The 24391-nt window shown below is 41.3% G+C and overlaps 1 protein-coding gene across 1 annotated transcript; it reads left to right on the top strand.

The window, feature by feature from the left end:
* The first annotated feature begins 5014 nt into the window (after positions 1 to 5014).
* CDCA7L (cell division cycle associated 7 like) lies at positions 5015 to 23641 on the top strand. The gene is made up of 10 exons (XM_058812014.1): positions 5015 to 5074; positions 11699 to 11845; positions 15008 to 15139; positions 15601 to 15960; positions 17671 to 17745; positions 18912 to 19094; positions 20516 to 20647; positions 21428 to 21577; positions 22232 to 22368; positions 22716 to 23641. Exons 1-10 carry the CDS (start codon positions 5015 to 5017, stop codon positions 22744 to 22746), a joined length of 1407 nt encoding a protein of 468 aa, XP_058667997.1. The 3' UTR covers positions 22747 to 23641.
* The last annotated feature ends 750 nt before the right edge of the window (positions 23642 to 24391 follow it).

Here is a 24391-nt window from a genome sequence, read left to right as displayed (position 1 = left end):
TCCAAGGAGGAATTAGCTACAACTGACACAGCCCCTTCACTGGCAGTTTGGAAGCAGCCATCCATCAGAGAGGGCTGAAATACAACTAAGAATTAATGAAAACATGTGACAGACATCTCCAATAATCAATGAAGAATTTTAGGATGAATTAGCCAAGGACATGTCTGTTCACCTGGACCTATGATTTTCAGAATTATATCAAGAAAAGTAAGTCAAAGATCTCATCAATTTGGAATCTGAAGTTTTTGCTGCAGTATAGTAATGGAAAGAAAAACACATGGGAGGAAGCCTGAAGCTGATGTTCATCTACCTTGTGAGTATAGCTGACTGTCAAATAAGCGAATGGAAAGGGGGAGTGGACTCTAATCCTGCTTCATCTACTTTGTGAATGGCTGGAAACAAAATATTGTTTTGCAGTATGAAACAACAAAATTAAATTTTCAGCAATGCAAGCTTTATTGGCAAACTTGCCCCTGCCCTTTTGCAGGAATTTTAAGTGAATGCTGGAAGAGCGTGGGGAAGGCTCTCTTAGACAGCATTCAGGTGACTACTGCAAAAGAATAACCTGTGGCTTCCTTTTCAGTTGGTAGTGTAAGATCACCCAAGCCCTCAGCTTCACCCACAAGCCAATTTGTTGCAACAATCACCATGTTAGGAAAGGTTTTGAGATGACTGGGTGGAAATCAAGGTAGCAGGAACATTTGTGCTTTTGTTGTTCTGTCAGATACCACCCACAACCCACTGTTGGAGCACAAAACTTCACCACCAACACAAGTCCTCCATGCCAGCTTTTGAAAATATTCTGCAAATTGACCTCAGGCAGTTTGAAAAAACAGTTGTTTTTGTATATAAGTTAAAGTATGTTTCTGGGTTTTGTTAACAGAATACATAATATTATTGCGTTCAAGTTAAGGCAATTCTCTGGCTCTACCTTTTTGCAGACATCTTTGAGAGGAGTGTTTTGTCCTGAACACCATTCATGGTAGCAATTGTGTGTACATTCATACAGCTGTTAGAAACTAACCCAGAAAGTATCAAAGCACCAGAAATAGTGATGGAACATGCCAATGAGTTAATAGTCAGGGACACAGTTCCTGGACAAGCGTGACCACAAGTAAATCTTAGATTTGTTGTTCTATTCTATACCTTCTACGATGGTGATTTGCCCTGCACAGCAGAACAGATCTTGGCCTTTCTTTTTCACTTACTAGAGGATTTGCAGAGCAGGAAAAGAAGATTACAATTCCTCTCAGCAGAAAGTAATCCTTTTAAGTTAGGTATGTCAGCATTCATTGAGAAGTGTGGGAAAGTGCATGCTACTTAAAATGCTTGACAGGTCCCAGGGAAGCGTGGTGGCAGCAAGATGGGAGTAAAGCCCTCAGTTGTGATTACAATGGCCTCCAAATTAGAGACTGTTAGAAGGAGCAGTCAAAGCAGAGTTCAGGAGCAAGGATTCATTTTGGTGTTCATCCAGCTTGGTTAATTCACAGTGGTAAAGTCCAAAATTATAAACTGGAGTGGTATTTTTAATTTGAAACTTGAAATTTGTTTCACGGGAAACAAATTTTCTGTTCAGATGGCTACTTTAGAGAGGTGGTGGTGGTGTCCTGTAATTTTACAGTGCATCATATTGTTACTAAGCATCACATAAACTCATGGATCTGCTATACCTGACACATACTTTGAGTAGCTCATAATTCCTTCAGGACACATTTGTTCTGTTTGGAAATTTTAGTGTGATTATAATAGTCATACTGAGCCCAGGACAGAACTCATTGTTATGAGTTTCATTGTATAGTTTTGAGTCCAAAGAGTTGTACTGAGACATTATCAGCAATGCTCTCATGAGATGATAAGCAAGGTCAGAAACTATTCTGGATCCAGTCATTGCAAAATAATTCAGGCTTAATATGTAACGCTGAAGTTGAAGAGTACCAGGAATTCAGCTAAATCTCGTCTGAGCAAATGATGAGATCCTACTGACAAGGCAATAAAACAACAACTGTTGTGGGTTAGAAAAAAGAACTTTGAAATAATATGACAAGAGGTAAAGAAAATGGACAGGAATTCAGTGATGGAAAATCCACACTGAGAAGTATTTGAGCTACAGCCACAGAAAAATTAAACTAACAAAATCTTAAAAATCCCCCACACTTCTAATAAGGCAACATAAAGAACAATGACTGACAAGAAGGGCTTGAAATGCTGAGAAGGAGAATGATTATGAAAGTACAAAATGAAATGGAAAGTTAGGAGGAAAAAAAGAGAAACAAAGCCAAAGCAACAAATTGCTTTGATATCAGATATCAGATATCAGACAGTTCATAATGTATTTGTAACAGCATAATAGCTGCACATCTCTATTGTAAGAGAATTCAATTTTATTCATTCTAATTTAGCACAGGACAGTCAACACAGCCATTTCAAATCTGTTGTTCCCATTCCAAGATAGCATCTTGACAGCTTTTAACAAACGGAAATGCTTCAAAATGTAGACTGTTGGGGACAAGGGAAAGAACCAAGCCCAGGATCACATAATATACAAGCTTTTCAGGAATGTATTCCACAAGAGATCTTTATTCTTTTGTATTTTAAGAAGTCTGCATTTCAATTCTGCTGATATTATACATAATTCCCACATTTTGTCTTCTACTGAATTCCCTCCTCCCCACCTCATGCTCAAAGCTTCTTATTTCTGCACCCTGAGTGACAACTGCAGGTGCCTCAATAGTGGATATTGCAATGCAAACCAGTGTTTAAATGGCCTGCTTTGGCTAAATGCTTCTTTGTTTGCATGTAACGACTTCCCTCACATTCTCTCTTAAAAAATACCTTCCATATGGTTGGAATATAATGGCTTGTAAGTACTTAAATGGGTAGTCTGCCATGTGTTACACTGAGGATCAGATGCAATGGTAGGTGGAGAGGCTCTTCCCCTCAGAGAGAGGGGAAGAACTCATCTCATCTGTCCTTCACTTTCAAAAAAAAAAGTAACTTTCCTCTAACTTTTATTTTATGACAATATTTACAGTGGAGAGTTTAAAATACCTAGTCAGACCTGGGAACTCTGATATCAGAGTTGGCAGACTGCACTGGGCATTTTGAAGCGCTCCCCTAAATGAAAAAATACATATCGCTTTTACATCTCTGTCATCCAGAAGGTACTGAAATAGTCAAAACAATCTGAATTTATTTTTAGCATGACAATTCACAATTGTGTTTGAAGGTAAGCTACAGAGTAACACACTTGGTTCTTCTGATTTGCTTTTATCAATTCAAACACCATAAAAGTAGTTATTACGGGTTTATTTCAGCCAGATTACATGTGCAAGTCAATTTCTTGCTGTTCTATTTCAGCTATCCAGACTAGAGGGCTTGTGGAAGACACCAGACAGAAACCTGGGTGTGAAACATACCCTGAGACCTTATACAGAGATCCCCAGTTCAGACATAGTCATCAATTACTCTTCTGTTTTCTCAAATCCCATAAGGAGGATGGCAAAGGCACACTTTTATTTTACAGTACTGCAAACACTGAGGTACTTCACTGCTGATTCCAAGAGAGATCTTTCCCTCTGAGCCACCTACAAGTTCATCCTTTTGAGATGGATGATGAACAGTTGGCACAGTGCCAGTGGGACAGATTTCCACCCCACCCATCAGAAAACTTTGGGAGCACCTCTCTGCTCAAAGGGTAGCTTTTCTCACTGAATTACTGGGTAATCACAACACAAAGTACCTAATCTAGTAACAATCCCCTTGATTAAAAAGGGACACATAAAACGTTGCTAATTTCTTAATAAAAATTAAACCTCTTAATTGAGGAATACAGGTTATTCAGAGGAAACTAGAAAAAAATATTTTGCCTGGTTTTGTGTTCATCTTTCTACTAGCTGCACAGTGGAAAATATGATTAAATGGGACCTTGTGTGGAGGAAAAATGCTTTAAAATTTGATATATTCCCTTTTTTTCCAATTACATTTTTCTGGTTAGATTTATTTTCCTGCATTCGTGATATTTTGAAATTTGAACTGTTGACTTGCTGTTTCAAGGAACAGTTCTGCTTCCCATCCCTTTCACAGTGAAGCTAAAGGCTCTTGACTTGGGAAGCTGGGGAATGCATTAAAGTCTGCCTGTGCTTGGCACTGGTGAAGTCACACCTCTAGTCCTGTTTTCAGTTTTGGGCTCCTCACTACAAGAAAGACATTGAGGTGCTGGAGAGTGTCCAGAGAAGGGCAGTTGAGCTGGTGAAGGGTCTAGTGAAGGTCCTGGAGCACAAGTCTGATGAGGAGAGCCTGAGGGAGCTGGTGTTGTTTATCCTGGAGAAAAGATGGTACAAGGGTGATGGTACATACTTTATTATTCTCTACAACTGCCTGAAAGGATATAGGGGTCGGTCTCTTCTCCCAAGGAACAAACGATAGGAAAGAGGAAATGGCCTGAGATTCTGCCAGGGAAGGTTTCTTCACTTAAAGGGTGGTCAGGCATTGGAACAGGCTATCCAGAGAAGTGGTGGAATCACATCCCTCAAAGTGCTCAGAAATCATATGGATGTGGCACTTGGGAACTTGGCTTAGTGGTGAACTTGCAGTGCTGAACTAATGATTGGACTTTACTATTTTCATTCGAAAGTGGCATCATTCCCCCTCCGCCCCTCCCATTTTTTTTCCCCGAGGTTTCAAGAGGCTTACACTTCCCGCCTGTATTGCGTAAATAAACATTTTAAGTTACTTGGAGGATAAAAGCCTATTTCCTTCCAAAGCCTACCGCTTTCAGACGAACAGCTGCCGCCCAGCGAAAAGCGTGCAGGAAAGATTGGACGATGCTGGGTGCCCAGGGGATCCGCAGCAGCATCCCAACAGCGCTGGTCCTTCCCGGGGCAGGCCACGCGGGGTGCCCCGTCCCTCTGCCCGCTTTCCCGCCGCTGCCGGGCGGCTCCACCCCGCCACCGCCCCGCGCCCCTCCTCCCTGCCCCTTCCTCCTCCTCCTCATCCCGCGGCAGCGCGGGCGGCCATGGCGCGGCGCGGCCGGCGGCGGCGGCGGGGGGCAGCGGCGGCGGGGACCCGCGGCAAGGTGAGGCGGCCCGCGGGCTGGCGGAGCGGGGCCGGGCGCCGAGGGCAGGGAGCCGGCCCGCAGCTCTCCGCCTGCCTGGGGCAGCGGCGGCCTTTGTCCGCCGCCCGCGGCATGAGGGGTCGGAGGAGCTGCCCGCCAGCGCCGGCCAGTGCCCGCCAGCGGCGGGGCGGCTCCCCCGGCCGCCCGCACCGCCCCCGGCGCAGCGCGCTGGCCGGGACACCGGGCGGCCCGCGGTCCCGCCGGGAGCCATCCACGTGGCGCGGCCGCTCCGCGGCTGTAAAAGGCCGGGAATGGGGTGCAAGCTGCCCTGAGGGCGGCCTTGGGACACTCAGCAGCGGCGTGGGCCAACTGCAGCTGTGCTGGGACTTGTGTAGGCTCTAGTAAAGGCTGGAGTGGATCACTGACAATTAATTAGTTGTGAGCCTGGGGATACCACATTAGAAATAGCCAATACCTTTATTTCTTTTTAGTTCTGGCCTTTTTTGTTTCCTTTTTTTTTTCTTTTGGAAGGCCGCGATGCCAAGGCTGCCACATATTTGAGTCCCCTGAGAGTCATGCTTCCGTCCCCTGTGGTCTGGTCCGGTCCAAGCCTGGGGGCGCATGCTTGGGTGCATCAGGCTGATTGTGTGGTTCGAATCTTGGGAGGTAGTATCGCTATAGAATCATAGAATACTTTAGATTAGAAAGGACCTCATCTAGTCAACCTCCTCGAAGGAGAGTTGCCATCTTAAACTAGTTCAGATTGCGCAGAGCCATCCAACCTGACCTTGAATGTTTTCAGGGGTGGAACATCTACCAGCTCTTTAAACAAGTTGTTGCAGTGTTTTACCATTCTCCTTATATGTAGTCTAAATTGACTCTCTTCATGCTGAGCTTCCCAGCTGGTGGGAAGGAGCAAGAAGTTCAGCATCTCATTCAACTCTTGCTGATGGAAAGTTGGAGCTTTACAGGGGTTTCTGTGGAACTGAAGTGTAATACAGCCACTGGAATATTTATTAGAGCTCTGTCCTCGCAAAGACCTTCCACCTCTGTATGACCTCAGGCTCTCCGTTTGGCAGTATGAAGATAAGGGTGCTATAAAACAGTTTGGGATAACCCTGTTTGACAACAGACACACATGGCACTCAATTCGCATCTCTGGTACTGTAACACAAGACTCTTACTGTCTACTAGTTCCCTTTCTGGTACACAGCTAAATGCTGCACATCATGTTTCATTCAAGGCTCAGCAAAGGGCAGAAGTCTGTTCTTGGTGTTTTCCTGTTTCTCATGGGAGTTTATTTTTGTCTGAGCAAAACCTTCTGCTTGCTCTGCCTTGTTTTTGTATATTTTGTGATACATTGGTGAGCAGTTAGTTCAGTCTTGGCAGGGCCAGAAGGATGTGGTGGTGAAGGTTTCTTTGCCTCTGAAGTCATAGACCGTCACTGCTGACGGGCAGATTGGCTTGTGAGTACATGCTCCAATTTGAAAACAATTGCTGAAGATGTCAGCAGTACAAAACTGTTTTGAGTCACAAGACCTGTAGTTCCATTTCCTGTCCCAGGGTCTGATTTACCAGGTCCCGGCACAGCAGTGACTGTGACTGTTTGCACCCACAAGGCCTGAACTCAAATCCTAGACTTGAGCAGACCAGGCACAAAGTGAGGGTGCATTGCAGTATTGTACAAAAGATTTCCTTGAAATACCAGGGCTTGGACAGTAGTTAGGCATCACCATGGGATGCTCTTGAATAATTCATAATAAATTCAGAAATAGTTGTTACAACTGTTAGGATTGGTGTGTGATTAGATGGTACAAAGGAAGGAATAGTAGCAGTTTATAGTGTGTATTGTGTTCATATGCTGGCATGCTGATACTTACAGCACTACCAGCATTTTTGAAGAGTCGGAAATAGTTTCCAGGAAGGTACTGCCCATGGAAGGTGACATTTTAAATGATTTGCCATGTGATTATGGTACTTGGGCATTCCTTATTTTAGGATAAAGTAGCCTTATGGACATTCGCTTATTATCAGTCTAGAAAAGGCAATACAGAGACCGTATTTGGCTGGCTGTTCTGAAAACAGCAGAATTTACCAAAATTTCCTGGAGCAGTAGGTTTACTGGTGTGAAAATTGACAGAACCTTTTGAGGGGGTACCCTCAAAGTCCCAGGAGTTGTTGCTGTGACAGATTAAAGGCTCAGGCATAATCCATCTTCACATTAGAATCAAATTATTCCTGCAAAGATCATAAAAGTGGGTGATGACTGCTCGTTTTATCAGTTGTTCCTTCTTTCAGAACACTCACTTGCCTTTCCATCTCCTGCTGCTTATGCCAGGAATACTCTTCACTGTCCAGGGGATTTCAGCTTCTTGTGCTTTAATGATGTTGAGAAATCCTGGAGGTTATCTGCGATCTTCCTTGCCTTCCTAGGTTTTGTTGATGCCCACGAGTCTTGGGCTGATTGTGTGGGTGACAGTCTTTTTGACCATGCATCCAGTCTGTGTAATTCTTTTGCACTGCAGTTTGGGGCTTTATATCTCTGTGCTTTCCATGTCTTTCACACATTTGTATGGTGCTTAAAATTAAGCTTTTAAAGTGCTGTTCGTCTTTGTGACTCCAATGGAAAAACCAGGATCTTGACTTCTGCATAGTTCTGGTTTATGGGTCTGGCACCTACTGACACTCTGTCTGGGCCCCTCTATTCTTTAGCTCTGCCCACAATTGTCAGCCTTGGAGTGCTTCCCTGTTCGGTTGCTCCTTTGAGGTTGTTCCTTTGAGGTACGAGCCAAATGCAGTGCCCTTGGGTGATGTGTGCCTTAGGCTGGCTTCTGAACCTGGAGCAAGTCAAGAGCCTTTCCAGCATGTGCTGAAGGTGTGACTTTGCACAGGTTTGGTTTGTGAGTATCTGCGTGGAATTAAACTTTGATTATTTCAGTCTGACTGAGTTTGAATGTGACTGAACTTGTGTGTCCTCTGCTTTCAGTAGGAATGCCCATACATTGTGCTAAATTGAATTAAGAGAACACAGCCCAATTGATTTTTTCCCCATGGTAGGAGCAAAAATGGAGAACTACATCTAGCCCTGCTTTCTCATCTGTAGGTTCTGCTGATGCATCACCATTGGAGAAGAATGTGCTAGTGTGACAATTGGCAGGGAAAGTGATCTGTGCAAATAAGTCTTTAAAAAATTAGACATGGCAGTCAGTGCTGTAGAAAGAACATGCTTCCCACCAAATACACTGGTTTGCTTGCAGGCAAGTGTTCTCTCCTCACAGCCTACCAGGCAATTTGCATATTTTCTGGCTTTGGTGTCAGGAAAGTTGCTTTTTCAATTGGAACATGAAAATTCTTCCTGTTGATGTGGATGGCAAAACAGCTCACCTCAGACTTTTCTTTTTTTCCTTGTCTAACAAGGTGGAATTTATGGGTAGAGTGCTTGGAAAAATATTCTTGTGACTGCTGGGGACCTTGGGTTCTTTACTTTTCAGTAGCTCATGTGACTGAAACAGTTTTGACAACCCTACCAGCCTCTGTCACCCTCTGCCCTTGGTGACAGACCTGCCAGCCTCCACGGGCACATACCAGCTGCTGGCCCCTGGTTCTGTGGGACTGGGATCTCCATGCAGCCCAACCCATCCCAGTATGCTCCTGGGTGTCCTGGTGGTATATTGTCTAATTTAGAGAAGGAAAACCTGAGAGATGTGAATGTCTTGAGTTTTGGACTACTGCAGAAATGTAGGATTTGTTATTCTGGCAGTTGTTGGATTGTGTGCCATCTGTAGCAGTGAAAGTTTGCTGATACTTTTGAATAGTACTTTGTAGGGGTTTTAAACAACTAAGTGTGTTTTATGTGCAAAAATAAATGAGTTCTATAGATATAAAACTTCCTACCAGAAATAAGACTGACTTTTTCAGCAGCTTTGAATTATTTCCAGCTTTCACTAGACTTTTGGTATTTAGCCTTTGTAACAGGTATATTTAAAAGACAGTATTTCTCACACCTGCAGCATTTCAACAGTCCATTGTGGTCTGTTCATGTTGAAATATTTTCCCCGAGCAAGCTTGCAACGTTCATCACATCTCTGCCTTCATGACTTTTTTAGAGATTTAGTGGTGTAAAGATCCTCTCCTGGAGTGCCTGTGTTTTACTGATGTTTTAAATAGATTATTTTGACATTTCAGTTTAGACAAATATGTATTTTATTTCTTGGTGTGTAATAATTTGTTGACAAGAGTGGAAATCCTAGGCTCTGATGCTGATTGTAAATCAGTTTCAGAATGTATTTTAATTGAAAGTTGAAGATGGGAATGTCTGTGGCTTCCAGGACTACACAATAAATGACAGTGGATGAACCCATCATGACAGAGATGTTTGCTGCAAGCTTGTCTTTTATGTCAGTGGACTTTTCTTGGAAATAAATTTGGCTTACAATTTCAGGTGCAGAAATAGATTCTAATAATTCTGCTAATCAAGATTGACCATGAGGCTTCCCTTTCTAAACTTCTGGAGTATGTCCACCTTGTCAGTTGTCTGTTATTAATGTAAGCCCTTCTGGTAAAACAGGGACTCATCAGTGACCAAATTGCGATTTTTCCTACCCAGGCTATGGAGAGCAAGTTACAAACTAAAAATCCTTGGAGCTCTACAGTGAGTTACTTAAATCAGTACCAGTACCACAGAATTTGGGAATGCAAAAAAATTAAGTTCCTACTGGGAAAGAATTTTTTTGTTGTTGTTCAAAATCAATAATTACAGCCTCATAAATGACTCCTCTGGTGCAGATGAAGAAGCTATACATGAACAAGAAGAAATCAGGCATACAGTAATTACAGCAGTGGCTAACTCAGCTGTAGATTAGCACAAGAACTAATGCAGTGGCTCCTGGAAGCAATTTATAGCAGGGAGACTCTCAGCTCCTCGTATGTTTTTCCATTTAAATGCACAATCCTTCATTCTTAGCACTGCTCTGTACTGAGTAAATTCCACAACAACAGAAGTGGATTCTGAATGTTCACTGTAGGAGGTAGGAGTGAGAGAATATCCAAAGGGGTTTTGATATGGACAGAATGACTTTAGAAACTGTACTTTGGATCATGCCATTATAGGCCTGAGAGGGTCAGTTTTTCAGAGGTGAATTCTACTCTTGCTTCAGCAGCAGTAAGTTGGTTTTGCATCAGCCTACATAGGCTTTATAAGGTTAGAACTAGAATAAAATTGTTCACCCTTTACTCTAGCTTATTTCAGAGAGTGATGCTTTGGTGAAGGTACTGCTTGCTATTTTAATGGAACCTTTGCAGCTATATTACTTTTGGAGAATGAACCTTCTTTGGGTCACTTGCCTTGCCACAAGTAAACTTTGAAAAAAAAACATCTTTATATGCCCTGTTTGAGCAACCTTAGTTTTCTGTGACAGCAAAAAAGGGCAGTCTGCTCTTGGTTCTGAACCTCATCTGAGATGTACTGGTGGATATCCAGGGCTGGAAAACAGCTCTTTGAGATGAGGAATTGGCCTCTGACCAGGCAGTCATTGATCTCATGTTCCTGAGAGTTAATGAGAGTGTGGCTTTAGCAAAGAGGAGAGAGGCTTGTTTCAGGTTGGAGTGGTGTGTGTGAGGTGTGTAGGTGAGGGGATGTAGAGGACAAGTGTTTTGATGCTGGTGAGGAATGCAGACGCTTTTCTCCCAGAGCATTTGTGTGACTGGCAGAATAGTTTTACAGGTGATACTTGGATGTGTGAAAATGTGTTCTGAAACTTGGCAAAATGCCTTCTTCCTTGATTTTAAGGCTTGACTTATTCATCCCATCCTTACACAAACCAGATCCTGAAGCAGCCCACATGGGAACTCTCTGGAGGCTTTCTTACTGTCCTGGCACATGCAGAGCCTTGTCCAACGTGTTTGCTGTGAAGTGTATGGCCCAGTGGAATGGTTGGAAGTGGTGTTATGAGTCTCCTAGGCTGAGAGTGAACTTCTTAAACGCTGAAGCTGTGACCTTGTTCACCTGAGGAAGGCTATGTGCCCTTGGCTGTGCTTCCCCCTCTCCTGGTGGGCTTCTAGCAAAGGAGAAATGTTCTTGGTTAGCACATTTTCACTCTCTTAAACAGTATCACAGGAGAAGCTTTGTGACAGTACTGACCAAGGAGAAGGAAATGCATTGGTTTTGTTTTTGGAGTTAGCCAAGTGTCTACTAAAATCCATAATGGTACTGTGAGATCTAAAGGTCAGGTTTCTTTGTACTTTAGCATTGTGTTATGTTTGAGGTTGTGTTCCTCACCTCTGAGACATCATTTCTCTGCAAGAGCTGGAGGGCTGGTGGGTTTCCCCATGGGTAAGGGTGCCCTAGCAAAGATGAGACACCCATGTATTTTTAGGTCTCTGAAGTACTTTCCTGTGGAGCTGAACACCCTGTGTATTGCATCCCCTCCCAATCCCAGATCCTGAGTCTGTATTCAGGGATTAAAACAGTCTATACAGAATTTTCCTGGAGTTTAGCTAAATGAGGTGCAATTTACACATAGCATATTTTGTGCTACAGACTCGTGTTTGCATAGGAATATAAACATAAGTTGTATGGTTGCAAATTTGAGTTTTCCTGTTAAGTTGGTGTGTGTGACTCATGTTTTCTGTCTTGTCTTGAATCAGAAACAGGTACCCAAGGATGTGGCCAGCATTTTTAATACCCCCAGTGACAGTGAAGATTTTCCAGGATTCCAAGATGATGCTTCTGAAAAGAGCTTCTTGTCAGAGAACAACTGTGCTAGCTTTGATTCCCAGGAGTCTGGAAAAGAGGTAGGAACAGGTTGCCATAGTCCATTTATGCTCTTGGGATGCAGTAATACTCTGAGCCTGTGTCAAAACTGTGTGAATTATAACTCTCACCTTAACCTGTAATTTACAGTGCCCATATTAAACTTAAAAGTAAACTAACTTAGTATTTAGGGTTTAGTGGTTGCTTTTCAAAACTCCTTCATAATATAAAAATGTGTTTCATTGGAAGATGAGTTTAAGTGAAATAGGTAAGTGTAGCAAACAGGAAAAAGAGAATTACCATCCTGGAAAGATGTTGCTGGTTATTAGATGGGCATTTGTGAGTATGTAGACTTCAAAGTATTTCTTCCAGAAATATCTCTGCGCTGACTCTGCATTAAAATTGTGTTTTAATAGTGGTAATCCAGAGAAAGCATCAGCTCTTGCTGTAGTAGTGCAGTCTGCTGGTTCTTTGCTCTCTTGATGAAGTGGCTTGGATTATCAGAATGATTTGATATTTTTTCTTCTCTGGTAGCTGGAGATACCAGCTGAATTCTCAAGAAAAGAATAGAACTGATGTGCTGTCTTGGGTGGCAAAAAATTTAGTTTTTAATCTTTTGGAAACATATAATTACATGCTTGATAGCCATGGGCTAATGTGTGATAAGATACCTTTGTCATTTGTGCTCTTGCAGAGGTCCCTCTGTTTCATTAATGAGATAATTGAATTATTTTTCTTTTATTTTCCTAATTCATCAGGTCAGTGCCCGGTTAAGGGGCGCTGATGACAAGGAAGATGATTAGTGTTAGCCAAAGAAAGAGACAGAATAAGGCTTGTTACAAATATGTACTGTTTCTCAGCCTTTATAGAAAAGTGACCCCAGGAGAGTGCAGAAACCTTTTGGGAGTAGAGCTGCAGTCTGTGCTATGGAGAAAGATAGTGTCCAAGATGTAATTAAATTACTGGGCTATAAGTTGGTTTGTAATGTTGTTGCTAGACAGCAGTACTGGCAGCTTCAGCAAACCAGGAGGTAGCTTGATCTTGCATTTGTGGTTTTGTGCGGAGTATCAAGAAAGGTCAGTGGGGAGCGGTATTGGTGGTGGAGGGAAAACCTTGTGTGGGAGCTTCTGCTTTGCCTGCTTGGGGGCTGCAGACACCTGACTGTACTTTTCCCTCCCTTGATTTCCCAACTTGTGAAATAGAGTTTATGATAATGATCTGTTCTGCAAAACATTTTAAAATCCTCTGATGAAAAATGCTATGGAAGAGATAGATAGTTAGTTTAACATGCATTGCTGAGAATCCCTGTGAGACTTGTTCCAGATTTACAGCTTGCACTGCAACCTTCCTTATCATTCCTGTGTTTCCCTTGGGATAAGAATTATTTTAAATCTTGATCAGTATTGAATTTAATTTCTTTACCACTAAATGGTACAATAAAAATACCCTGAGTTCCATCCAACTGCAGCATAATCTGCAGTCCTTGCACATCAGGGCCCTGCATCAGGATGAGCATCATCCTGTGTTCATGATGCCAAACACCACAATTGCTGCAAAAGGTACCTTGTGCAAGAAACAAAAGGGTTTTGATGCAAAGGACAAAGTGATGGGAAGTTCAGAAAAATTCAGTTCTTGAGAAAGGAGGCAAGGTAGCTGCCCTGCTGGGGTGGTAAATGGGCTATTGGTGCATCAGGTGTTCCCTTGGATGCTGAAGTGCAAATGAGTTAGCAAGTAGTGACCTCTGTGTGCCTGCTTTTCCCCAGGGCTTTCTGCAGTCCTGCTCTGATCATCTCTGCACTTCTGCCAGTTCCCACAATTTCTCCCACAATAGGTATCCCTGGTGTGTATTTTACCTGATGTAGACTGTTCTTCATAGATGAACAACATAGCTGTAGGTGTGTTATTTTTAGTTACTTTAGCTAACAAATAGCATATTTCCCCCATCAACCTTCATTGTGGAATTTCATAAAAACACAGAATACATAAAATCTTCAGTTTCCTCCAAGAAATGCAATTTAACTTTAAAGTAACTTCCCTATTGTGTTTGTTCCTTTCTCAAGCAGCTGCACTGCAGCTATCAACAAAAGAATAAAGTAATTTTCCTCAGAGAAAACTCATTACAATTACCCATAATAATTTGTAGATGTTTAAGTGTAAAGAAACAGCATATGCAGTGGCTCCCCCCTCCCGTTCCCCTCTAAGTTTTTCCACTCATCTATTGTATCTTTTTTTCACCAGATATTATCTTAAAATAAAGAAATGTGTAATTAAAGTCAGGGAGGGGAGGGAATTGAAAGGAAGAATAAAGATATTTAGCAAATGCATTGTATTAAAGGTAATTTTTGCTTCTTGTGTGGGAGGAAGAAGTAACAGAGGAAAATTGGGGAAATAAACTTATATGTTGCTGACTTTCAAGAGGCAGGTGTGATGTGAACATGGATTATATTCCTACCAGGAACAAGTCTCTCAAGAGATTTGCAGGAACAGGTTGATTAAATGGTTTTCTACTAGTTCTTGTTGGAAGTATGGAAATACACTTCTATTTAGTAAATGCCTTGTGTTTAATTGGCATGTAACGTACATACCATGAAGAGTGTTTTAATGAGGTCTTTTTACTTCCTGGTCTATAGGCTGAAACTGAGGAGCTGTCTACCCTAGAACACATGGGAATGATAAAAAAACCAGTGAGTTGAGAAGGTGAAAGGTGGAGGGATACTGGTCAGGCTGTTCAAAGCTGTGTTGGTACCAGTCAGTTCAGTGATGGTGTAACAGCACAAGGAGCAGACCCCATCTCTCATTTGTATTTTCTTCTTTTCAAGGCCTGTTGAAGAAAATACATAAACCAGAAGAAAATACATAAAACAACATGATAATTTACATACAAGAAAACTGATAGTTTATTTTTATTGGATAGTAATGAAGAAGGGAAGAAGTGAAAGAGAAAGTTTCCCCCACAAGAAGTAGCTCAGTTAAAGCCCTGTCCTCAAAATGAAGAAGAAAAATCTTGCAGTTAAAACAACTCAATATTGAATCTGAATGTTGTCTTCTTGTTGTTTGTTTCTTAGACAGGCTTTGCCTGCGAAGTGCTTTCACAGGATGCTATTTAGTTGGCACTGCTTTGACCCACCAAACCTGTTCATTGTGGCAGTGTGTATACTCTATGTCTGACTGCCTTTCCCAGCTCCTGAGTGATGTTTTTGCAGGGGCTCCAGTTTCAGTCCAGATACCTCACCGAAGAGCTGCGGAGGATTTTCACTGAGGACACTGACTCTGAAACAGAAGTGTTTGAGGGCTTTGCTTCAAACGAGGTGCATGTGAGCAAGAAAGAAGTTCTGGTAAAGGCAGTCACACCTACACGTGAATGTGCTTCTTTTTTTTCCTGTCTCTTCTGTGTAAACTTCATGTTTTTGTAGGAATTTTTCTGATACACTATGATGCTCTTTTTTCACACTGAATTAAAAAGTCTTGTCCTAAAAGAGGGAAAGAATGCTTTATTTAATGTAGCATCACATATTAGAAATGGGAACTACTTCCACTGCTTGTAGATTGTACTGGGCAAGATTGTTCCTCTGGAGACAGCCATGTCTGTATCCCAGACAACACTAATGTGTAGATGTTTTGTTAATCTCTGCACAGGCAGAAGTTGCATACTGTGAACTTGTAAAAAGATGTTAATTTAGGTGAATTTATGGTGATTCCTTTGGATGGAAAGAATGCTGCCTAGAACTAGGGATTTAAAAATTAATTCTCTTATGTCAGAGCCAATATTGTAACGTGGGATTTTTCTTACCTGTAGACGGTGGAGTCAGACTTGAGTGATGAAGAACGCGATAATTTGTTGGGTAATGAGAAAGAAGAGGAGGAAGAGATGAAGAAGAAGGTTTCTCCCAAGAGAAGAAGCTTTGGCCTTCGTGTTGCTTTACAGTTTCCCACCAGGAAGTCATCTGAGAAAAAAGTGCCTGAACAGGCTTTGTCTGATTTACCTCTAAAGGACAGTGAATCCCTCACGCCTCTTTCAAAAGAAATAAACCTCAAGCGGTCGGACAAAGTAGAGGGCTCTGCTTCAGAGTCTGAAGAAGACATTAAAGAAACACAGGAGGAAAGTTCCAGTGCACTGCTTAAGAGAGCCATAAATATTAAAGAAAATAAAGCCATGGTAAGACTTAAGAGCAATGTTTTTTTTCTCTGACATTTGCATCCAATTACTTAGCTTTAGCAAACTTGAATTTTAGGGTCCCTGCTGGTGCTGTGCTGGAACTTTAGGAAAATCTTATGGTGACATTTTCTACCTGGGAAAACCCTGAAGGACCCTCAGCACTCAGACAATTACCCCTAAAATAATCTCAAGTAGGGACTGGCCTGGTCAAGTTTAAAACCAGAGTAGAACTAAGAATTTTTAATGTGAATATGAACAAAGTTATAAATGACCAAGTTTTGCAGCCTTCAGAACATATCAGAAAACCAGCTGGTTCTTTCAGGTGGTTTATGGTGTTGTTTGCCCAATAGTGTTTCTACTTTTTGTTTGTGTGTGACAGATCTGCTGCAGTTACTGATTGGAAAGCCAGCTAAAAGCTGCTGAGGATGATAAATGTAATTTCTCGGCTGTGTGGGATGTGATTTTTACAGTATTGCCTTACTATATAACTGCTGAACGTGTGTGTTTGTGTGTGTAGGTGTGGAAAAGAGCAACTGATCATTTACTAATGCTTTTTCCTTTATTATCCAACATGCCACCAGCTCTCTTTAATTATCATGCTGCTATGTAATCCAAACTGATGTTAAATCTTTAGTAGCTCCTTCAGTTTTACTATGTTTCAGGGAAAGTTGCAGCTTCCAAAGAGTCTTGGGGCTTAAGCAATACCTCTTGGTGTGGTACTGCAGCTCCTGTGTAAAAACTTGCTTCAGCTTTGTACCTGCACTTCTAATCTGTCGTGTGTTCCCACTACTGTTGTGTTGGTCTTGCTGCTCCTTGGTCCTTCTCACCTTCCACTCTTCCTTGCAGTTCAACCACTGTGAAATTCACTGGCATCCTAGGAGCAGTACTGTAATGGCATTAAATAGCTCTTAATAAATGCCACACTGAAGTATTTACTGAGAAATACTGTATTCAGCTTTTAATATCTTGATGGCTGTGGCAATCTCAGAGAGCTGGCAGCTTGGCTCATCCCCACTACCAGTGGCTTTTCAGAAGTTAGCCTCATTCTGGAATTCCAGAACAGGTCAGTGCCTTTTTTGTACCTATCAGCCACTGCTTATGTGGAAATGTACTTCCAAGACATCTTGTGCACGGTGCAAGAAATCATCATCCTGCTGAAGTACTTCTGATGCTGTACATGATCAGAACATGCATGCATTGGGGGAACTGCAAGTGGGGCTTAGTTGCTCTCTAACTTTGTAATGAGTGTGTACCCAGTGTCTGCGCTGCTTAAGTGCAGAGCTGTCTGGCAAAGAGCACAGATGTGTCTGCAGTCAGTAAAAGCTCACTGGAAACCTCTTACTGTCTTCTGGCACCCTGTCTTTTTTTTCTCCCTCCTATCATATGAACTTCATTTCTTGTTATCAATCATTACCATGTTGTAATGTACTCCTTTGGTGCTGCTTTGATAAGACACTATGTAAATCTGACCAGTTTAATTCCCAGTAAGAATTAGTAGGAGCTATGAAGTTAGTATTGTTGGCAGAGTTTTTGCTCATGGCAGAGTAAATAAACGCCTTTTATGAGCCTCACTTTATTTAAGTGCTTTCATAAAGGTTCCTTGCACATGTTGAGCTGTAATTTGAAGTGCATGTGAGGAATGGATGGTAGGTGGTGTTGCTTGTTTTGTAAGTTGCAGTGAGTTTTCAATGTGACATCACTTGATTCCAGCTTGCCCAGCTGCTGGCAGAACTGAATTCCATACCGGACCTGTTCCCAGTGAAAACGCCCTCCTCGACTCCTGCAGTAAGTTCCCAGTACTGGTTGGTGGTGACAGTAATTTTTGTTAGACTTAGATGTTGGACTTAATGTGTTGCATTGGAAACTTTCAGCAAGTTTGTTCTGGTTTTCTTTGGGTTTGGTCACTTCATTTGTATAAATTTGCTATGGTTTGTAAAGTGCCAGAGATTACGTGAGGAAACAGAATTTTTTAAGATAATTTATGAAGAAAGACAAAGACCAAGATAAGATGCTACTTCATCCTTTTGGCTCCGGAAATACTATTTGAGATTTTGGACAAATGTCTGAATATGTGGGAATAAAGAAGAGTAGTTGCTTTGCTTTGGATTTAGATTCTGTTTATTTCTCTCTTGTAGACCTTTCTTCTAAAATCCACCCTTCCCAGTAAAACTATGGTCATGAAGTTGAGCCATTCAACACAAACAGGAATTATACAGTAGTTATTTCAATTGACTTTTCTGAGCTTTAAGCAGCTGAGAAACTTTGCTTAGCAGCTTTCTCTGTAGAGTAGCATTTTTCCATGTATATTATAAATTGAAAAGATTTGAAGAAACCTTGAAGGACTGTATGACAAAGGACCATGTCTTTGGTGGATGTCCATGTAGGACTTCGGTTGCATGAATTCAATCATGCAGTAACTGGGAGGTGGGACAGTGTGAAGAGTGTATCTTGTACCTCCCAAGAATCTCCAAAATTATGAATCTTGAACTAAAGGAAGCAGCTTCTTAATACCCTTTCAGTTAAAAAAGTTTAAAAGAAAATTAATGAGAATTCAGCTTGTTCCTCAAACTGTGTACTCCTCAATGTTCCTCGATTGTGTATTCAGATTGTGGGAAAATCAGAATATTTAGCTACCAAAGAGCAGTGAGACCTGGCTTCCACCCTAATATGCCATGTGTTAAATTTTGGTATAGTTCTGTGATGTTAATTGGAACAGAATTTGACGTTAAGGTGTGATTTTTGAAAGTAGCAAAAAAAATAGTCTGTAGGGAGTATATTTGGTGGTGGGGTTTGGCTTAACAAGTAAGGAGGAGGAGAGCAGTAGATCTCTTCATGATAGTGCAAGTGTGGTACAGATATTTTCAGGTTGTTTCTAGTGTTATGTTTGTAGTGTTCTAGACACTACAAACATAACTGAAAAGACAGTTACTGGAATTTTCTTCTCTTTGTAGAAACAGAAGAAAACCCCAAGGAGGACATTCTCTGAAGGCCAGATAACACGCCGAATGAACCCAACCAGAACTGCTCGTCCACCAGAAAAGTTTGCCTTAGAAAAATTTACTGTGTCAGCTGTCAAATTTGCAGAACACATCTGTAGCTACAGACAACAAAACCTCTTGAAGAGACTCAGTGTGGTATTTGCCAGATTTTGATATCTCCAGTAGTTAGGAACTAGGAAACATTTAAATTGTTGGCCAGCACTTAGACCAGACATCACATACGCAAAGTTATTGAAAATCTTTGAGATTAGCTGCAGAAGAAGTTATTTCCAGGCCTTTCTGTCTCATCTTTCACCTGTTAAGTGGGCTCTATTTGTGACCAGGGTTACTCGGGCATAATAAGGCAGTTAACTTGTGGTCTGTTATTAATTCTTCATCTGAAAATTACAAGAGCCCGTAATGTACAAAACCTTGGAGTGGCAAGGCAGTGGGGTGGTGGAGGTGGCAAAGCAGATCTTCTCTGTTACCAGCCTCAGGAAAAAAAAAAAAAGGCAAAAATCCTTCTCTGGAAATAGCAGAAGGAAGATGTGAGTTATATGGCTGAACTGAGAACAAATTAAGGGAATCTGCACCAGCAAACTGTTAATGTACAGGCTAGTAATTGAAAAGTTGCAGATTTTAATATTTCCTATTTTTAAAAATATGATTTTTTCCTCCTCTAGCCTATGGTGGTCCTTTGTCTTGCTTATATTTTTTTATAGCCCTTATGAGGAAGACCCTTTAAGTTTGAATCCTTAAAGGCTGGATCCCAGTTCTGCTTGTAGGAGCAAGTGCTGGGCATAGTTAAAGCATTATAGAAGGAACTTGGCTATTAGAGGAGAGGAGTAGCACCAAATGAGAACCTGGGCTGGTAAATGACTGTTTTGGACAGAACAGAACTGATCTAGAATGAAGGACAAATGAGGTTTTCAGAGACAGGTATGGGGAAGGCTCAGTAAGAATCTGATGAGATTTGTTCATGAATAGGGGTCAAAGAGAATAATTATTTAGAAGGAAAAAAAACATCACTTAGTGGTGAGTGGAGTACTCTCTTCCAAATAACAGATTAATAAGAAAGGCCTGGGATTGGCAGGACTAACTTAAAACTTCAGTAGAGGTTTTTTTTTTTGCAGAACATTGGAGATTGTCATTGGAGAAAGCAACTAGAGAACATACAAGGAGATTGAAGGATGAAAGCATGGGAAGGCAGATGATCACAGTTCTTGATTTTGAGAGGGAAGAAATGGAGTATGAAGAGTTACAGTGGAGGAGGAGAGGGAATACAAAGAAAAGTTAGCAGTAAAAACGTGTCAAGGATTTGTGCAAATAGAAGTAGTAATAAAGGAAAGGAATTAAATAAAATTAATAAAAAGTGTAGTAGAGAAAAGATTATGGAGGGAGAGGGAGAGAAAGGGGCAGGGATGATTTGGAAACTATTCCCCGTTCTTTCAGTGGTGCATGAGCCTGTAGTTTGCCAGCTGAGGACTGCATACTCATTGAAGGAATTTGTCACCAAGTGTGGTGACAGATGCTTCATGAGATCAGACAAAAGGTATTGAGATGAGTTTGTTTAGCAGGGGGATTGTGGAGTTCGCAAAAGGAGGAGATCATCCAAGTACTCGTCTCATCGCCCGGTAGAAGACATAACTGAGGAGGACTTGGACAACATTGCAATCACTGTTAGAGACAAAATCTATGACAAAGTTCTTGTAAGTGGTTGCCATATTTTTCAGTGTGTCTGTGCTTGAAATGAAAAGTCTCTCACTATTTCCCTGCTGTTTTCTAAAAGGTCTCCTTTCCTGAGGCTCTGGGGAGTTCAGCTCATCATTGTCACACAAGTATAGCTTTGAAAGCTTTGCCAGACTTCTCTGGGCTTGGCTGTGATGGTTGATACTCCCCACTGGCTTTTTACCCCTGAAAAGTGTTTCTGTGCCACAGAGCTATTAAGTCAAGTTTGCTATAGCTATTACTTGCCACTAGTAAGAGTATCCTTTTTGTCTCTCTTGCTAATAAAAGTGTTGTGTTGTACCATTAAATAATAGTGATCCCTGCTGTTCTTTGTACCTCTGGAAATGACATTTCTGTACAGGTTGTGTGGTGTCCAGTGTTCTTCATGGAAGTCCTCCTTCCTTGCTTTCACTGGATTGGGCTATTGGTTATCATAAAGATCATCTTACCATGTATGTCCGGCTCCATGGTATTGGCAGGGATGAGTCACAAGATAATTTTGTCAGTACTTTTAGGTTTTTCCTAGAGAGAAGAGGGTTATGAGGTTCATGTAATTTGAGACTTCTAATGCAACTGAAACTTGGCACTGTCTCTGTAAAATTCCTAGCATCTTCATATGATTACATCGTAACAGAACTTCCTCTTCATTGTTTAATTTGACCTTGGTTTGAAGTTTGTGCTTATTATTATTAGGAAAGCTCTTCAATGGGCATTTAAGATGTCCTTCATGCAAATGTTTTTCTCTTCCATTCCACGTTTAGGGTAGTACTTGCCACCAGTGTCGACAGAAGACAACTGATACAAAGACAATCTGTCGCAAGCAGGGCTGTGGGGGGGTCAGGGGGCAGTTCTGTGGGCCCTGTCTTCGAAATCGATATGGTGAAGATGTGAAATCAGCTCTGCTTGATCCAGTAAGTGTCATTTTTGAACCTGGAATGAAAGTTTAATGAATACAGCTTTGTTACTAATCTGTGATGTTAAGAATACACTCGTGGTAATGGGGTTCAAACCTTTTTGCCAAGAGCAGATCTGTAGTATTAACTAATAGCCATGATGTGCTAGCCCAATGTGGCAGTGGCTGCTCTATTAGCACCTGTGCTTTTATGTGCAGCTGCTGGGCAGCTTGGGGGTACCTGACTTCATGTACCAGCTGGTTAATTCAGTCCCAGGAATTGTCCTGTACCAGCAGGCAGAATGAGGCAAAGGAACTTGTTACCGTGGGTACCCATCTCTTTCTAGGGAGTTGACCACAGTCAGCCTAGCATGGAATGAGTGTTAGGCATTTCAGATGACTTCAGTCTATTTAAAAGTCAATACTGAACACATCAGAGAACTTGAGACTTCAGAGTAAGAAATAGTCAAGCACTTAATAATTTTGTTAATCCTGCAGAATTTGGAAAATGTTAATAAGGTTGATTGGCTGGCTGACAGAGGCTTGTAAAACCTTGCCCTGAACAATCACGTGGTGTGGAAGCCATACTCACATTTTTCTGAGCAACAAGAAGTCCAGTATAACATTTTTCATAACTTACTTTTCCCCCTCTCCCACACTCACACCCCTGTAGGCCTGGATCTGTCCTCCTTGTCGCGGAGTGTGCAACTGCAGCTACTGCCGCCGGCGGGACGGGCGCTGTGCCACCGGCATGCTCATCCACCTGGCCAAGTTCTATGGCTACAACAATGTCAAGGAGTACCTGGAAAGGTGAGAGCTCTGCCCTCTGGTTGTTCTTTTTTAAACTGTTACAGCCCTTTAAATAACATTTGACTTCTTGTGCCCTGTGGCAAATCTTGCACCTATGCAAAAGAAGTTTCTTGGATTTAAAATATTTTCCTTGGCTGAAAGCAGCTTATTTGAAGTGATGTATATTGTCTGTGTAAACAACTAATTTGATTAAAAAATTGAAAGGCTTCTGCCTGTTTTGAAATCCCTGTTGATTGGCTGAAGTGTATAGAAGTGCTGTTTTGGAAGTTATCATCTTCAGCAATGGAATTTTTTGGGGAAGCTGACTTTCCTAGAAAGCACTAACACTGTTTTCTCATATCTTCTAGTTTACAAAAACAACTGGCGGATGACAATTGAGAGCACTGAACTCAAGCCGTGCCTGAAACTGGTTAATATGTTAACAGTTTGACTTCAGAAGTTTATTATTATGTTTTACATAAAATAGAATTGTAGTATATAGCATATTCATTTCTTTATTGGAAACTTGTTGATTGATATGGTCTTACGCAAAAGATCTCTCAGGAAAATGTTTTGGTAGAGAAATCTACATGCACAGACCTATATGTTAAGTGAAATGGCACTCTTGAACCTTGAGTGGTTAATTTTTAATAGAGCTACACAACCACAGGATGGAGAGCTTGGTCAAAATGAGCAATATTTTTATTTATATAATTGTGCAAGTTTGCAGAAAGGGTGTTTAACAACTACCTTCAAAGCACCCCATCTTCAAAGAAACAAAACACCCTTGTCTACCATCTTGACCATAAAGATCTCTTATTCCAGATCTGCTTTCTGAACCTGTTTCACCACCTCTAGTTTATAGACCTTGTCCTTGCAAAGAAGGAAAAGATACTTTAATCTGAATGCCATTATATTCCAGCCAAAGGTGATGCAATCAACAAATGTGAGGATGGTTTTTGAAAGTTTTATTCCAAAGTGCAATTATTCACCAAAACATGAAAGTAGAAGAATGTTTAAAAAGAATTTAAAAATATCCCAGTAAAAAAATCCAACAAAACTTCTCACCAGCAGTTTTTGTGTAAGGTACCTGCTGCCTGAAGCATCTACCACCTGTTGTAACTGGTCTATATCAGAGTTCAGGAATAATTTTTTTTTTACTTACAGTTCATGCTTAGATATTTTTTCATTTGTACAACCAGACTTTCAAACAACTTCATTTAAATGCCAGATATTTGTATTGCATGTTAAAGTATGTTAAAATTTTGTAATATACACATTTCTTTTTATGTAGAGAGAATAAAGACTGATCTAAAGAAGAGTATTTTGTGATTCAAGCTACACCCTGGTGCTGATGTTTCCCATTTACTTTCCTATAGCAAGTGTAATGGTGCTTGGAGATTAATAATCGTTATGTGGAGAAACACATGAGCACAACATTGATGGGTGAGGAAATAACAACATAGACCACATAAGGGTTACATTTAAGATTGTGTTTTTGTGAGACAAAAACACAAGCCTTAATGTGACACTTATGCTCTAGCTTTTGCTCTAGCTGACTGTCAAAAATCTCTCTTTTTACTAGCAGGAAGACTGAGAAAGTGGCATGTTTTATTGAAAGCTTAGTATGAAACTGACAGGAGTGAAGCTATTCCTGCTGGAACCCATTTACCTGACTTCTCAATTTTCAGCTTGAAAGTCAAAACACAAGTTGTCCTCCTGCTTTTGCTTGTATAAGCTGGACATTCATAAACATTCTTGTTTTCCCTTTGATCCACTGGAATAGCCTTTTAAAAAATGTCTGGCATTGCTGAAGTCAGCTCCTGAACCATGTTTCTGCTCCTGGCCCCACAGCCCTCTGTGGTGCCCACAGTAATAGTAGCACCCGCTTTACATGATGTTCTGTAGTGCACGACCAGAATCGTTTGTGTTTAAACAGTTGCTAAATAGTTAAGGCTACATTTGGACATACAGATGTAGTGTAGACTACATTTGGTTGATTTAGATTTAGATTTTGTTGGCCTGCTCTGCATGCTCTCTATGT

This window comes from Ammospiza caudacuta, chromosome 1 (genome assembly GCF_027887145.1).
Source record: "Ammospiza caudacuta isolate bAmmCau1 chromosome 1, bAmmCau1.pri, whole genome shotgun sequence".
Taxonomy (NCBI): Eukaryota; Metazoa; Chordata; class Aves; order Passeriformes; family Passerellidae; genus Ammospiza; species Ammospiza caudacuta.
The sequence above is the reverse complement of the archived record's forward strand: the minus strand, read 5'-3'. Positions and strand labels throughout refer to the sequence as shown.